Genomic DNA, 15,771 nt, shown 5'->3' with positions numbered 1-15,771 from the left:
CGATATCTCTACACCCATTTTATTTCTGATATCTCATCACAGACCAATACACATTGGGATACTTTACAGTCCTCCAAAGGTCATTGTTGCATGTATGTATTATTTATATTTATGGTTTAATTTTTTTGGATTAATATTTTGAAGATTTATTGTTACCTCAAACATAAGAAGCCACCGCACCTTATCTTCCTGAGAATAGATAGCATGTATCCTAATTTCAAAGTTCCTGTTATATAGCGTCTCCTTTCATGTTGGCATGTGAGTGCTGAGGGGCTCAGAGGGAAGGGAAGTGGTGCTCACGACCTACTGCCAGTGAGGAAGAAAAGCATCTTGATTTTGAACCTTTTAGTTTAAGGAAGAGGCAAGGAAGGAATAGTCGTGGGCTGCTCCCGGGTAGTATAATGTTAGCAGACACAAATGTACATTAGAGGAATAGATAACAAGTGAAATCTAGCCGTAACCAACAGTAGTGATCTGTTGAGTGTGAGGCCCTGAGCAAAGGCAAGACAGTTTCTGTCTTCAAGTGATTGGCAGTCTTTTGGGAAAGATAGATTCATAACACTGACTATACTTTATGTGGTTATTAAAAGAGGCATAAAATAGTTGGGGAAACTTGAAGAAGCAGTTGATTCAGCCTGAGAAAGGAAAGAGGTAGAGCTCCAGAGAAGGGTGGTTTTGAGAGGAGTATGAAGCCCTATCCGGTTTGGCTCAGTGGATAGAGCGACGGCCTGCAGACTGAAGGGTCCCAGATTCGATTCCGGTCAAGGGCATGTACCTTGGTTGTGGGCACATCCCCAGTAGCAGGTGTGCAGGAGGCAGCTGATAGATGTTTCTCTCTCATCGATGTTTCTAACTCTCTATCCCTCTCCCTTCCTCTCTGTAAAAAATCAATAAAATATTTTTTTTTTAAAGAGTATGCATTGGTTCTGTAGGTGCAGGAAAGTAGCTTGATCAGACACGAATTTTGGAAAGATGATACTAGAGCAGGTTGGAATGCTGGGAATAAGGAACAATGGAGGCAGAGACTCCAGGCAGACGCTCTCTCGGTAGTCTGACAGAAATGCATGCTGTGGGGCGCAGGACACAGAATGCTGAGCGGGAGGGCAGCACGGGCACGTTTTCATTGCTCACCTTTTATTTTTCCCATTTACATTTTTTACAGGTAGCCAAGGTGTTGTGGTGGTACTACTTCTCCAAATTAATAGAGTTCCTGGACACGATTTTCTTTGTTTTGCGGAAAAAAACCAGTCAGATTACTTTTCTTCATGTATATCATCATGCCTCTATGTTTAACATCTGGTGGTGTGTTTTGAACTGGATACCTTGTGGGCAAAGTAAGTGATTTTGTTAACTTTTTCAGTTCTATGTAATGGATCTTGCAAGGCCTCTAGCGTGTCTCCTGTGTTGAGCATTGCGTGCAGGTCAGGAGAGGACGAGGGGCCATGGCATAGCCCGCTTTGTCACACAGCAATGCGCATGTTTGCCAGCGGCCCTTCGTTTCTGGTCTCTGATACTGGCAAAGTCTGGGTGTTACCTTAAATTTTAAAAATGTTTTCTTTTTCGTGCACCAAATGCCCAATGGCCAGAAGCACATATCCTGGCTGGAGCGGTTTTACTCCAATACCCGGGGCTGAAGAAATGCTAGGAAATGGCACCTTTCAGTCACCGCTTGGCTGTGGTATAGATTGAGTCATTTCAGCTTTTAGGGCTTGTTTTTCCATTTTGAAAAAGATGAAAGCCACGTTGCTGACCCACCAGAGTATTGGCTTGTTTTGTTTACTAAGAACTACAATAATATGTTTTACGCACTCATTCATATCTATATATTTTGAATGAAACAAAAATTTCATGAGACAATATTTAGCCTGTTTCTGTCCCTTTATTTCAAATTCTATTTCACTTTTTCAAAAAGTTGGTGACAATCTTACTGCATTGACTTACTAATGGGTCAGTTATGACCTGCAGTTGGAGAAACCCTGAGTTAGAGAGAGCAGTACTTTGTATCTGATATTGTCTTATACCCAAGAATTAAAGGATATTCTATGAAAAATCAGAATTGCTAAAACTTAAGTCAAAATTATCTTGTGCTAGGATTTAGGATCTTGTGGAGATGAAATTTTTAAAACACCAAGGATATTTGGGCTACATCAGTGACTGTGAAGATGCAAACTCACCCCACAGTCTGAAGAAGGGAGTTGCTGGGGTACCATGAGCAGAGAGAGATGCTGCCCCACCTCTCCTGGCCTGACAGAATCTGGTTTCTTGAGTTCAGTGATTGAGACCATAATTGACTTACACTGTAATCAATATATAGACTATAATCAACACCAAAGAACAGTGATCAGGTTATTTTTATGATTGTCAGCAGTTTCATTACAAATCACTAAGCATATAAAGCGAGTCTCGCCGAAACTGGTTTGGCTCAGTGGATAGAGCGTCAGCCTGTGGACTGGAAGGTCCCGGGTTCGATTCCAGTCAGGGGCATGTACCTGGGTTGCAGGCACATCTCCAGTGGGGGATGTGCAGGAGGCGGCTGATTGATGTTTCTCTCTCATCGATGTTTCTGACTCTCTGTCTCCCTTCCTCTCTGTAAAAAATCAATAAAATATATTAAAAAAAAAATAAAGCGAGTCTCAAATAATCACTGTATAAAGACATAGAATTCCTATGAATAAAATACTACGTGTGAGACAATTTCTCTTCAATCTAGAATATTATAAAAATTATAAGCAGCAATAAATTTTTAATTGATGAAAATGAAAACTCAGGTGGCTAAAAAATATCACTAATATAGCTCAGAGTACCTGGTACTCTGAAACTGTATTTGTGTTTTCATATAATTCAAGTGCCCTACCAAATTATTCCAGCCAGTGTTTCTTGACGCACTAGATGCATGGTGTTACTCCTCTTGTTCCTTACTCGTTGCTTTGCATTTATCTATCCAGATCTCTAACCCAGGACTGGGAAACCAGGCTAGAGAATTTAAATTAATTAACCAGTGCCTTTTAGTTTATATAGTATTATAACATCTCAATCCTACCACAAGCCTTAAGAGATAATTATTATTATACCCATTTTCCAGGTGAGAAAAATAAAAATTTACCAAGTCAAAGTAGCATATCCAAGGGAACTTAGCTAATAGGGGGTCGTGTAGCTCCACAGTATCTTTTAATAGGATTGATGGCTCGCAGACCAGCCCTCTGGACCCCAAGCTCACACACAGAACAGTACCCAGCCCAAAGTGAACACTAGTAAACACTGTACACATATTGATTGAGTTAAGCCTCATAATAAATAGTGAGTTCCCTGTTTCCAGCAAATAATCCCTTCTGACATCTTCCCTCTTACAGCTACATCCTTTCGACCCTTAGTTGACCAACATAGAACTGTTCCTCTCCCTTGGTGTCCTGAAACACCATTCACCACGCTGGTGGCAGTGTAGGAGGATGTCGTGAAGATTGTGGCAGGGGCTGGGGGAGTGCTTCAGCACAGCTAGCACAGCGGGTGCCCTAAAATCGGATTTTACATAGTCTTTGTCCTTTAGTCCATGAGTTATGAGTTGATCCATCTCTTCTTAGTCCCAGCCTTTCCCCATCCTGCTGGCTCTTCTTTCTCCCCCATATTCGCTCACCTTCCCCACCGTCTCCTGGTTCCTAGGTTCCTTTCAGGTAGATTTTATTAACTTAATTATGAAGAGCAACATATTTTCCTTGATTCTTGAGCAGCTTCTTCAACCATGTCCTGAAGGCTCTCTTTCTTTTCTTTTTTTATCCTTACCCGAGGATATTTTTTCCATTGATTTTTTTTTTTTTTTTTTTTTTTAGAGAGAGTGGAGAGAAGGGAGAAGGGGGAAGAGAGAGAGAGAGAAACAAACATTCATCAATGTGAGAGAGACAATCAATTGGTTGCCTCCCTTGCCTCGCACAAGTGCCCTGGACCAGGCCCAGGGATGGAGCCTGCAACCGAGGTGTGTGCCCTTGTCCGGGAATCGAACCCGCTGATGTTTCAGTCCTAGGGCCAAACCGGCCAGGGCTGAAGGCTCTCTTTCTCCAATCAGGATGGCTTATCGAAGATTTAGCTAAAGCAGATACTTCTGTCATTGGCTTTAAGCTAACATTTTTTTCTCTCCCTGATTAGCTGACAGCAATGAGTTAAAGGGACAGTAAAACCTTTGCACAACAGGAATTACCGGTTTGGTTGGCACTCCAAGCACTATGCAGCTTAGTCCTATTAGGTGACTTGCTGAATCCTGGAGTGATGGCACAGTAATCAGGGAGTTTGTCAGTGTGAATGTTAGTGTCATATTGTTATTCATCTTCATGATGAGCAGGAAGGATCTCACTTGACAAAGAATGAACAGTCCTGCTTTCTAGAAGAGCAGTAATTCCTGTGTGGTACTTTCATAGGTTTCTTTGGACCCACTCTGAACAGTTTTATCCACATTCTTATGTATTCCTACTACGGACTGTCTGTGTTTCCGTCGATGCACAAGTATCTGTGGTGGAAGAAATACCTCACCCAGGCTCAACTGGTATGTCCTCCCTCCCTCCTTTCATGTGAAGTTCCTACATATTCGCATGGGTTGGGGAAAGGTCACAGCAATCCCAGCCTTCCTAGAAGTCAGCGGCTTTGCCACAGGTGACAGAGATGCCTATTTTTCTCTAAAGAGGGCCTATTAAGAATGAAACCTTGCAGGCTAAAACGTCCTTTGCGTATGTCATTAGCTTATTCCTTGCTTTGAAATGTAGACAATACTTTTAAAATTAATGTTGTTGTTAAATCATTTCAGCTGCTACTTTTCCATGAGAAAAGTAATGAGCAATTAAGTGAGCAATTATAGTTACTTACTAATAACATTTCTGGATAGGATAGCAGGCTGCTTTAGCGGTTTTTTGTTTTATTCTTACACAATTTAAGGAGTCAAAGTAATTGATCTCTAGATGTACAAAACTTCACGGCGGTCCGTGTGTGGCTCGGCTGGCTCCCTCACGTGGTGCCCTTCCTGCCCTTCCCAGGTGCAGTTCGTGCTCACCATCACCCACACCATGAGTGCTGTCGTGAAACCCTGTGGCTTCCCCTTCGGGTGTCTGATCTTCCAATCTTCTTACATGCTTACACTAGTCATCCTGTTCTTAAATTTTTATTTCCAGGTAAGTTAAATGTAAGTGTTCAGTGGTAAAGCCTAAGAGACTGTGCACCTCTGCATTATACATTTGTTTCATTTCACTGATTAAATATTATAGCAGCACATGTTTGTTGATAAATCCAAATAACAGAGATGCACAAAGTAAAAATGAAACCTGCATCCCTAACTTCCCTCCCAACGGAGGAAGTCCTCCTCAGAGGAGAACTTATCCAGTGTCAGTTGAGTGGGCATTCTGTAGACATTTTTCAATGTATACATATAAAGTTTTATCAGATATTATACATTTGTATCCTACAGTTGCACTGTGCTATCAAAGCCTGAAGTCAAAAAGTTAAACACTGTATACAATAAGACGGATCCAGGAAATTTATGTGAATGAAGAAAATCATGGGCTAAATGCGTTTAATATTAAAAAGTTGTTTCCATATCAGCTACTGTGATGAATAGACTCACTGTTCCCTTGGAAAGCATTATTTTCAGGCAACGAGTGTGCAAAGGTCACATTGACTTTTTTTGAGTATCATTTTCTTTTTTTTTAATCTTCACCTGAGGATATGTTTTTGTTTTTTACTGATTTTTTTTTTTTTTAGAGACTGAAGAAGAGGGGGAGAGAGGGGGGGAGAGGAGAGAGGAGAGAGGAGAGAGAGAGAGAGGCATTGATATGAAAGAGAAACATCGATTGGTTGCTTCCATAAACATCCCGACCCGGACAGACCCGCAACCTAGGTATGTGCCCTGACCAGGAATAGAACCGTCGACCTTACACAGAACCGTCACCTGGTCCACAGATGACGCTCCATCCAACGAGCTACCCAGGCAGGACAAGTGTTATTTTCTTTTTAATTAACAATTTAAAGGGAGGAGAGCTTCAAAATGCAATTTCAAAGCACCTCTGTGATACAAGAACTGATAAAGTGGTAACCGCACAGGCCTCAGGTGGTTGTAGGTTTGTTTGTTTTTTATTTTTTTAATATATTTTTATTTCAGAGAGGAAGGGATAGGGAGAGAGAGATAGAAACATCAGTGATGAGAATCATTGTTTGGCTGCCTCCTGCACACCCCCTACTGGGATTGAGCCCACTATCGGGGCATGTGCCCTGATGGGGAATCCAACTGTGACCTCCTGATTTATAGGTTCACGCTCAACCACTCAGACACACTGGCCGGACTGGTTTAAGTTTAATTTGCTCTCCTTTGTGGGCTGGAGAAATAGAAAACTTCATGAAAAAAATGAGAACATACATTTATATTCAAAACAGTACTTTTGAAATTGTATTCAGCTTATATTTTCTTCTTCTTCAGACATACAAGTGTTTTCTGATTTTTTAATTTGCATTTGCTGAAAGTCAACCCGTAGTGTTTTATACAAAGTACAACTGTGGGAACTGAACTTTGGACAGTTTTTCAGCTCTTGTGTTTCTGAAAGTAGACTGGCTAGGCTTTGTCTGTTATAAGAGATAAAAGTTTCCTTTGAGAATTTCTAAAGAAATAGGCATTGATAGAACCAAACAAAGCCATGGGGGGGGGGGGTAGCGGGGGGGGGGGTGGAGTAAGGGGCTGAATGTTGAAATTTGAAGAGAAGCATAGAGCCCAGCAGGGGTCGCCAATGGCACTCAGAGCTTTAACTCTACTTGATTCAATTGAATCTTAGTCTTTTAAAGCTGAGTATATTTTTTTTAGTCTTAACCCTTAATACCATTGTTTTAAAAAATAAAAAAGATAAAAATGAGATGAGATTAGATATTTTGTCAGAATAGCAAAGATATGCCAAAACCCAAATTAAGCAAAGTCCCAGGTACTAGTACTTTAAAATAACTACTTTTTCACTTGAATTGTATTTTTGTTTAATTATGTCCTTAAGTCATGGGGATGTGATGTATAGCATGGTGACTATGGTTAATAATACTGTGTTGCATATTTGTAAGTTGCTAAGATGGTAGATCTTAAAAGCTCTCATCACAGGCCTTGGCCAGTGGTTCTCAGTGGTTAGAGTGTCGGCCTGAGCACCGAAAGGTCTTGGGTTCGATTCCTGGTCAAGGGCATATGCCTCAGTTGCAGTTTCGATCAGGGGCAACCAATTGATGTGTCGCTCTCACATTGTGATCTCTCTCTCTCTTTCTCTTCTCTCTCTCTCTCTCTCTCTCTCTCTCTCTCTCTCTCTCTCTCTCTCTCTCTCCTTCACCCTCCATCCCTCCCTTCCACTCTCTAAAAAGCAATGGAAAAAATATCCTCAGGTGAGGATTAAAAAATATATGTTCTCATCACAAGAAAAAAGTTGTGTGGTGATAGATGTGAACTAGACTTATTGTGGTGATAATTTCACAATATAAACAAATATTGAATCATGTTGTACACCTATAAACTAAGATAATGTATATCAATTATACCTCAATTAAATATATATGCTTTCTATGTAAGCAACTAATGCAGAATAAATTAAATGCTAATCCAAGAATACATAAATACTATGCTCATAAGGTGAAAGAAACAACCTTTCATTAGAATTCATACAAATGTCCTATTTTCACCCTATTTTTATTTTTAACCAAAAGCTTTTTTAAAAAATAATTGATAGACTTACTTTTAGTAGTTTTAGGGTTATAGAACTGAGCAGATAGTACGGAATTCCTACGTACCCCTCTACCCCTTGAGTTCCCCCTATTAACATTTAGTATTGTGTTGCATTTGTTACAATTGATGAGCCAATATTGATACATTATTAACTACTAGAGGCCCAGTGCATGAAAATTCATGCACTGGAGCGGGGGTCCCTCAGCCCAGCCTGCCCCCTCTCACAGTCCGGGAGCCCTCAGGGGTGGGAGGCAACCCTTCGATTATGGGAAGGCAACGCTCCCATCACACCTCTGCTGCTGCCACTGCCAACAGCGCTAGCCTCGGCCAGCCCTGGTTACCTGCGCCTCGGTGGCCCTGGGGAGCTGGGGGGCTGAAGGGACTGGGCACACCATCTTGTGGCTGTGGGCGTCGCCATCTTTGAGGGCGGGGCAGTCAATTAGCATATTCCCTCCTTATTGGCTGTGGGCACCACCATCTTTGGGGGTGGGGCAGTCAATTAGCATATTCCCTCCTTATTGGCTGTGGGTGCCGCCATCTTTGTGATAGTGTGAGGGTCAATTAGCATATTCCCTCTTTATTAGATAGGATAGTCCAGGGTTTACATTCCCTCTTTGTGTTGTACATTCTATGGATTTTGACTGATGCATGAAGTCATTTCATGCAGAATATAAGCCCTCTGTTTCTCACAGCTTCACTATAGTCCCCACATTTGTTCTTGGGCCCTTTCTTATGGCTGCAGCGCCATCACTTGCTGCTCCTCGTCCCTAGGCAGGCTGTCTGGGCTGCCCATGCCCCAGGGAAGCTCAGCACTTCTGAGCTGTCACTACCTTATGTCCCTGCTACTATAGATCCAGAAGCTTTAAAATTAAAAGTCATAGTAAAGATAAGAATTCTTATTACGAAGCCCAGTACCCAAGAAAATCATACACTGTTTTAGACTATATGCCACTATAGAGACATCTTATTAAAGAATCCTTTTTCTTTTCCTTTTCTCTTCAAAATGTACACATCCTACAGACATACCGAAAAAAGCCAATGAAGAAAGAGACAGAAGAGTTACCAGCAGGGAAAGAAGTGAAGAATGGATTCTCCAAAGCCTACTTCACTGCAGCTAACGGAGTGATGAACAAGAAGGCTCAGTAATATCAACAGCAGACACAGCATATATAATGGCCTAACAGATCCGCTTGCTCTCAGGCAAGGACTGAATTGAACATTATATATGCTTTAGCATACACTAACTTCCTTTGCGTTTATAAATCATTTGTACCCAGAATGTATTAATATCTTGCTATGAGGTTAATCTGTTAATTGAGTGCTTCTGTCAGCATTGAGGTGAGCTCTGCAGCCCTCCCACTGGCGCCCCTTCTCTCCTCCCCCAGGCCTGCCCCTCACAGGAGCTCTTCCGCTGCCTCACACACAGCCAGAGAGCAGGGCACTGTTTGTCACAGCAGGCCTTCAAATAAAAAGTTAACAGTTTGTTCTCATGAAAATGTTTAAAAGAAAATGTTAGTTCTCTCCCAGATACAGGGTGTGTTCTAATCTACATGAAGCAATAATTGTCAGTGCATAAAGGAATTAGTACCTCTGTTCCTTTAGGGGTCAACCCCAGAAGATATTAAAAGAGGATTGTAAATGGAAAATCTAACAAAACTTTTAGGCTGTGCCTGTCAGATTCCCACAGCCACTCCTAACTTTCAACATAGTGATGTGGTAATGAAACTTGAGAAAAAAATCCTCTGCCAAATCCTCATAGCTCAGGGGCTTTGAATAGTTGTTCCTCAGTTTTAATTTGGTTTCCTTGATTATTCGTGTCTACCTCTCATGTTCAGTGGCCTCGGTAAGGATATAGACAGACACAGTGCCCAGTGTTCAAAAGCAGGAGCTAGACCTGGCTGCCTGTTGCTTTCTGAGCAAGGGCTCACGTCCAGTCTGCCTTTTCCTTAGAAGGATACGCCACTGGGACGTACATACATCAGAACTCAGAGCTCTGGGGGGAAGAGACATTGAACCCGTTTGTGAATATTATTCCTTAATACCTGCTATCAGTCTTATGCAGGTTAAATTTTTGAAAATGGTAACTAAAAATCGGAGGATGATAGAAAGATTTCAACACTGAGCCATGGGCTGGTAAAGAGCCAGGCCAAAAAGTGCCGATTTGGCAAACTCAGCCCTCCTTTCCCGGCTCTGCAATGCAATCTGGACCAAGAACCCGGCACAAAAGCACAGAAGTCGTTACTGGACAGTTCCGTCCTGCTCCAGTGTGGGCAGTTACTCACTGTCCATTGTACCAAGACCGGAAAAGGGGTATTTTTTGAAGACTTGATGATGATTTATACCCTGTGAACGTGTTGTTATCCCCTACACCTACTTTTTGAAATGTTTTAGGTCATAACGTTGACATCAAATGCTTTAGTGCCAGGAAGGCATTGTCACCATTGCCCCAGCGCACTCCAGCCTGTCTGGGAGTGCCTTGCTGCCCTTTTTGGCCTTTTTTTTTTTTTTTTCTGAGCTCTAGTTTTTAAAGTGTTTTTCCTGTTTAAAAAATAAAAGCACTAACTTTTGTACTGACATTGTACACTGACGTCGTGCTGACTTTCCTATCTTCCCTTTCATGTAAACTACCCACTTGGGATCCCGGCCCTTGGTGGACAGGGACTGAGCTTAGATGAGGGTCCCCGGGAAAGGGTTGGACTGTAACATTCCCTTCTCTACTTGTTGACCCATTTCTGTTGAACAGACATCTCAAGCTGATGCCCACCTACCTTAGCTTTATTTTTCTAAATAGTTTTCTAATACTGACTTGCTCCAGGGTGCTTAATCCCACTTCCATCACATTATAACTGTGTTTGTTAAAGATTGTTCTCTCCTAAAATCTCATTTTAAAACAAGGGCTAACTTCGAGCATGACTGTTACTGCTCCTCTCTGACTAGCACAAGTTGGACCAAGGAGACAGCCCTTGAGCAACTGAGCTCAAGATCAGTTTTAGGTCTCAGACGTGGGCTAACATCTGCTCTCAAAGTACATTCCAGGTGAAGATGAGAGAAGGCAGCACTGGTCATTCATACTCAGCTTGTTATTCTGCCATAGCTGCAGTTCTAGGTGCTCTCATACGTGCAGAGCAAGGAGCAGCCACTGTTCAGCAGTGACACAGCCAAGGTGCTCCCTGGGCAGGGTGCGGGAACCTCTCGGATCAAAGGGAGAGCTTGGGTAGTTGACACTTTCAAGCTCAGTTTAGTTGGAGGTTTCAGGATGCTTATTTCCCATTGGCCTTTAGCCCTAGAAAAGCTTGATAAACACCTGTAGCCTTAAACCATTCAAGGGCCAATTAAATTACACAGAGCTATGAAATCTTAGCCACAAAAATTGAGTCATTGAAGTGTTACAACTTTAAAAAAAACACGTTTACTTTTAATGTGATTTTCCTAAAAACAAAACTATTTTTAAAAATCTGTGTCATCTGTTTAAAAAAAAAAAAGGAAAACTGATTTTCCTAAATGAATTTCCTCTTCTAGGAATGAAAACACTTATAGGCATATCTGTTAATTCACCCAGTTTTTAAACTAACAGAATAAAACATTTACTTAATGGAATTACATATAGACATTTCTTCCCTTCAAAATTATATGTTGTATTACTTGTCATATTGGGGGACAAAGTCCTCCCCACTCCCATGGGAAAGATATTTTTATTTTAAGGCAGAATGGCATACACTGCGACGGGCAGAGCAGCACTTTGTAAGAGACCATCTGGTTCTTTCTAATATTTCCATGTCATCTCATGATGTTTCGGGGGGGGGGGGGTTCCTTATTTGGAAAATAAGACTATCACTTCGTTGTTTTCTTTTAAAGGTACTTATATCGTAAGAACATAGTATCATGATTGGGGTGTCCAGGGAGGCAGGAGAAGCCATTTTTCTTTGTAGATAGATAAAAAGCATTCTGTATGATTGTTGTATAATAAATTGATTTTTACACTAAAGTAAAGCATATTGTGGTTTTTCTTACCTGGTTAAAATGTGTGTCTGCATGGGATTTCAAATGACCTATTCTTCAGGATTTTTTAAACAATAAAGTAATATTTTAGCAATTCATTTTAGGCATTTAATTTCTCCTTCGTTTCAATAAGCAATGAGCTTTTCTTTATGTGACATTACTGCCATTACATAGTACTCATCAAGTTAAACTATTTCAGAAAGTAGTCATTCGCAAGGAAAATCTAAGACCAGTTAGATAAGCAGAGGATATAATAAAGATGTAATATGCAAATGGTCGTTAAGCCATGAAGCATAACGACTGACCCTGTAAGGACCTGATGACGGATCAGCAGGAGGGTGGGGCAGCGAGCTACAAGTGGGTGGAGAGAGCTACAGGAGGGGGCAGGGCATCAGGCGCAGAGCTACAGGAGGGGGCAGGGCAGCAAGCTGTGAGGTGGGGCAGGGGGAGCTACAGGAGGGCTGGGCAGAGAGCTACTGGAGGCGGCAGCGAGCTACTGGCACACAGATTCATGTGCAGGGCTACTAGTAAAGGTATAACAAACAATCCGCTATACAGAACAACCTGGAAGGAGCACTAGGTTGGTTAAGGAGACTGTATTAGGCACAGACAACACTGTATGATACTGGAGCCCAGGGCTAGAGCCTAGACAGGCATTCAGGAGTGGACATGAGCTGAGACTTGACCGTGGTGGAGCTTGGGAGAGACTGAAGTCAAGGTTGTGGGCAGGATCAAAGATTGGCAGTGTCAATGCAGAGAGTAGAGTTTTCAATGTGATGTTAAGGAGAACAAGACACAAATCCAAAAATAGCTATAAAAGATGTGTTCAAAGTCTGCTTATGAAGTTGCTTAAATTCCTGAATAGTAGGCATGGTGGGCAGGATATATTAAGGAAAATTTCATGCTAACGATCTGAATAGCAGCTAGGGTATGGGAGTCAAGAGTGGACACTTTCAAGAGCCTTCTCTTAACCTAAAGGGCTTTCATTATATTTTTTAATTTATTGATTTTAGAGAGGGGAAGGAAGAAAGTGAAATATCGTTCCACTTTATGCATGCATTGGTTGCTTCTTGTATGTGCCCCGACCAGAGATTGAACCTGCAACCTTGGTGTCTCGGAATGACACTCCAACCAGTTGAGCCACCTGGCCAGAGTAGGCTTTCATTATTTTAAACAGGGTGGAACCGAGTCATTAAAACTTTGTGCTTAAGAATAAAAGATAAATTCTATGTCTCAATGGCAAGGCCTAATAACCATCATTGCAAATTAAAAGCTGTTTATACATGATAAATGTTCACCTAGATAAGTTCCATAGTTTCTTTATATAAGGAAAAATTCAGTATGTGTTTTTATTTCAGCAGGCTTTCTTCAAAATCAAGTTAAATTACATTCGTGTATTTAAGGAAGATTTCCACTCCAGGGCACACAAATTAATCACTCTTCCAAGACTAACTACAGTCCCCTAAGGCCTAAGATATCCCTTGACCTTCAGTGAGCATGACTCGGTCATGGAGGGGAAAAAAGCTATTGATTTGTATGTCAATTTTCTGTCTTGGGAAACTGGGCTGAGAGAACATTGGAGTGACACCAGGAGGACAAGTAAATCTAAAACCCACGCGCTCACTGAGCAGTTTGTAAACGCAGTCATTATGGCTCTTAGGAAGCAACCCATGGGAGCCCATTATGACTGAGTCTGAGGCCAAGTCCCGTTTGGTGTTCAGGCGAAGCCCAACCATGGTAGGGGCCCTCCAAGCTCTGGGCACACAGTCTTGAGATGGTGCCTATGCTCTTGTATTTGCCCCAGATACCACTAAGCCTTTTGCCTTCAGCCATTGACCTAGCTGACCCCTAATCTGTGACTCCTGAGCACTGAACATCAGAAGGAGAAACTGCACAGTTTTGCCCAGGCTGATGTCATATGCTAAGAGGGAAATGAACTTAACATTCCTGTTGGCTATGACCCTAGTAACAAATATTAGTAGTTGCAAATTTATCTGAAAGACTTAACCACTCTACCTAACATACTTCATATACAACTAGCCTTTTTTTTTTAAAAGCTACTTAGTCCAAGGGGCTTTGATAAATTCTGGAAGTAGTAATGTTTAATTGAAAAATTCACTGAGCCATGGTTGGTGTGGCTCAGTTGGTTAGAGCATCGTCCTGTGCACCAAAGGGTTGAGGGTTTGATTCCCCATCAGGGCACATGCCCAGGTTGCAGGTTCAATCCCTGGTCAGGGCTCATACAGGAGGCAACCAATCAATGTTTCTCTCTCACATCAATGTTTCTTCCTTTTTCTCTCTCAAATCAATTTAAAAATATATAAGTAAATAAGAAAATTTCATTGAATCTACCTTGTCTAGTGCTGTATATTACACTAGGGAACAGAAGTGACCCAGATGAAATATCTGCCCTTAGAGTCCATAGTCTGGTAAAGTAGATGGAGAAACATCTAATCTAATAATAGACAAGCATGGTAATTGACCGTACCTTTGCTACACTTCCCATTGGCTAGTCAGGGTGATATGCAAATTAACTGCCAACAAAGATGGCGGTTAATTTGCATACATAGGCGCAATGCTGGGAGGCAAAAGGGGAAGGACAGAAGAAGTCGCCTGCTGCTGACGGTGATCGGAAACCCAGGCAGCAGCCAAGAACTGGGTGGCAGGGCAAAGGCGGCCCTGGGCAGTTTGCCCTGCCCCCCCGCCCATGGTCAGAGAACCGGGCCCCCTTTGCCCCCCCCCCCCCCCCCCGGCCAGTGATTGGAGAAGCCGGGCGGGGTAGGGAAGAGGTGGACGCCAGCAGCCGCCTCTTCCCTGCCCTGCCCGGCTTCTCCGATCACCGATCACCGGCCAGTGATCGGTGATCGGAGAAGACCCAGAAGCCGGCCTGCGTCACTGTCCAGGGACCTGATCTGGTCCCCAGGTGGCGACGCAGCCTGGCCCCAGAAGACCAGCCAGAAGCCGGGCTGCATCGCCGCCTGGGGACCCAATCCGGCCTCGTGTCGGGAAGCAGGAGGCAGCTCTTCGCCTGGAGGCTTAAGCCCAAGGTGGGAGGCGCCATTTTCTGTACCAAAAGGCAGGGGGCGTGGGTAAGCACAAGGCGGTGCCATGTTTGCATATGGAGAGGGGCGTGGCTCAGAGCGGGGGGCGGTGCTACGTCCGGAGAGACAGGTGCTGAGGCCGGGTGTTCACCTCAGGATGCGAGCGGTGGGAGAGGAGCGCAAGGCAGAGGAGGTGCGGCTTCAGGCAAGTGAAGGAAAAGGGCAGGTCGCCCAGCTGCAACGCCATTCCCAGCTTCCCGGCCCAGGTTTGCAAATGTAAATATTACTTCAGATGTTGTAGTTGCACGTAGTTTATTCCCCTCCCCTCATCTTGGCTGTTAAAGTCATGCCCACCCCCTGGCAGCCAGGCCTCATACAGATGAGGTTTGGTTCTGGGGTCACCCCTTAGATTTTAAGCGGCTGCTACACTTGGACGATAGGAAGAGTGAGACTTTAGCCCTGACAAGACGGAAGGCTTGGGGCAGACGGTTCCCTCGAGGGCTCAGCCCGCTTTCGGGCTGTAGGCACAGGGAACGTCCAGGGCAGACCCTGGAGCAGGCGTCCGGCTGAGCTCGGACGAGGCCGTTTTGCAGCCTCCCCTTCCTCCGTCCCAGGTGGTGGGGGCCGTGACTGCCTCGAGGCTGCTCCCTGGAAGCCATTCTCCCCTCAGCCTGTAGCTGTAAAACAGCGCATGCAAAGAGAATCTTCTTTTGTGCCTCATGTTAAAAAGTTAAAAGAAAAAAAAAACAAGGTGTGTGACTTCTCACTGTGTTCATTTGTAAAAAAAAAAAAAAAAATGCTCTTAAGACCCCGGGCGGGGAGGCAGCCCGGCCCCAGAAGCCCCAGAAGCCGCCTGATATGGCAGTAACTCTATCAGTAAGCACCCTGAAAGTCAGTGGCATAAATGCACCAATTAAAAGACAGATTATGAGGGTGAATCAAAAACAAAACCCACTTTAAATATAAAGACACATATCGATTAAAAGTAAATGAATTAAGCTTCAGCCTGTTTTG

The 15,771-nt window shown here is 43.1% G+C and overlaps 1 protein-coding gene across 1 annotated transcript in view; it reads left to right on the top strand.

The window, feature by feature from the left end:
• ELOVL2 (ELOVL fatty acid elongase 2) overlaps nt 1-11,693 on the top strand; it is a 75,686-nt gene extending 63,993 nt beyond the window's left edge. The window contains exons 5-8 of the mRNA XM_081085608.1: nt 1,163-1,334; nt 4,407-4,531; nt 5,016-5,150; nt 8,738-11,693. Of these exons, the coding sequence (XP_080941734.1) occupies nt 1,163-1,334; nt 4,407-4,531; nt 5,016-5,150; nt 8,738-8,863 (558 nt within the window). The 3' untranslated portion in view covers nt 8,864-11,693. The remainder of the gene's footprint in view (nt 1-1,162; nt 1,335-4,406; nt 4,532-5,015; nt 5,151-8,737) is intronic.
• Nucleotides 11,694-15,771: the final 4,078 nt, after the last annotated feature.

This window comes from Myotis nattereri (genome assembly GCF_964212035.1).
Source record: "Myotis nattereri genome assembly, chromosome: 3".
NCBI lineage: Eukaryota > Metazoa > Chordata > Mammalia > Chiroptera > Vespertilionidae > Myotis > Myotis nattereri.
This window is presented reverse-complemented; position numbering and strand designations above follow the sequence as displayed.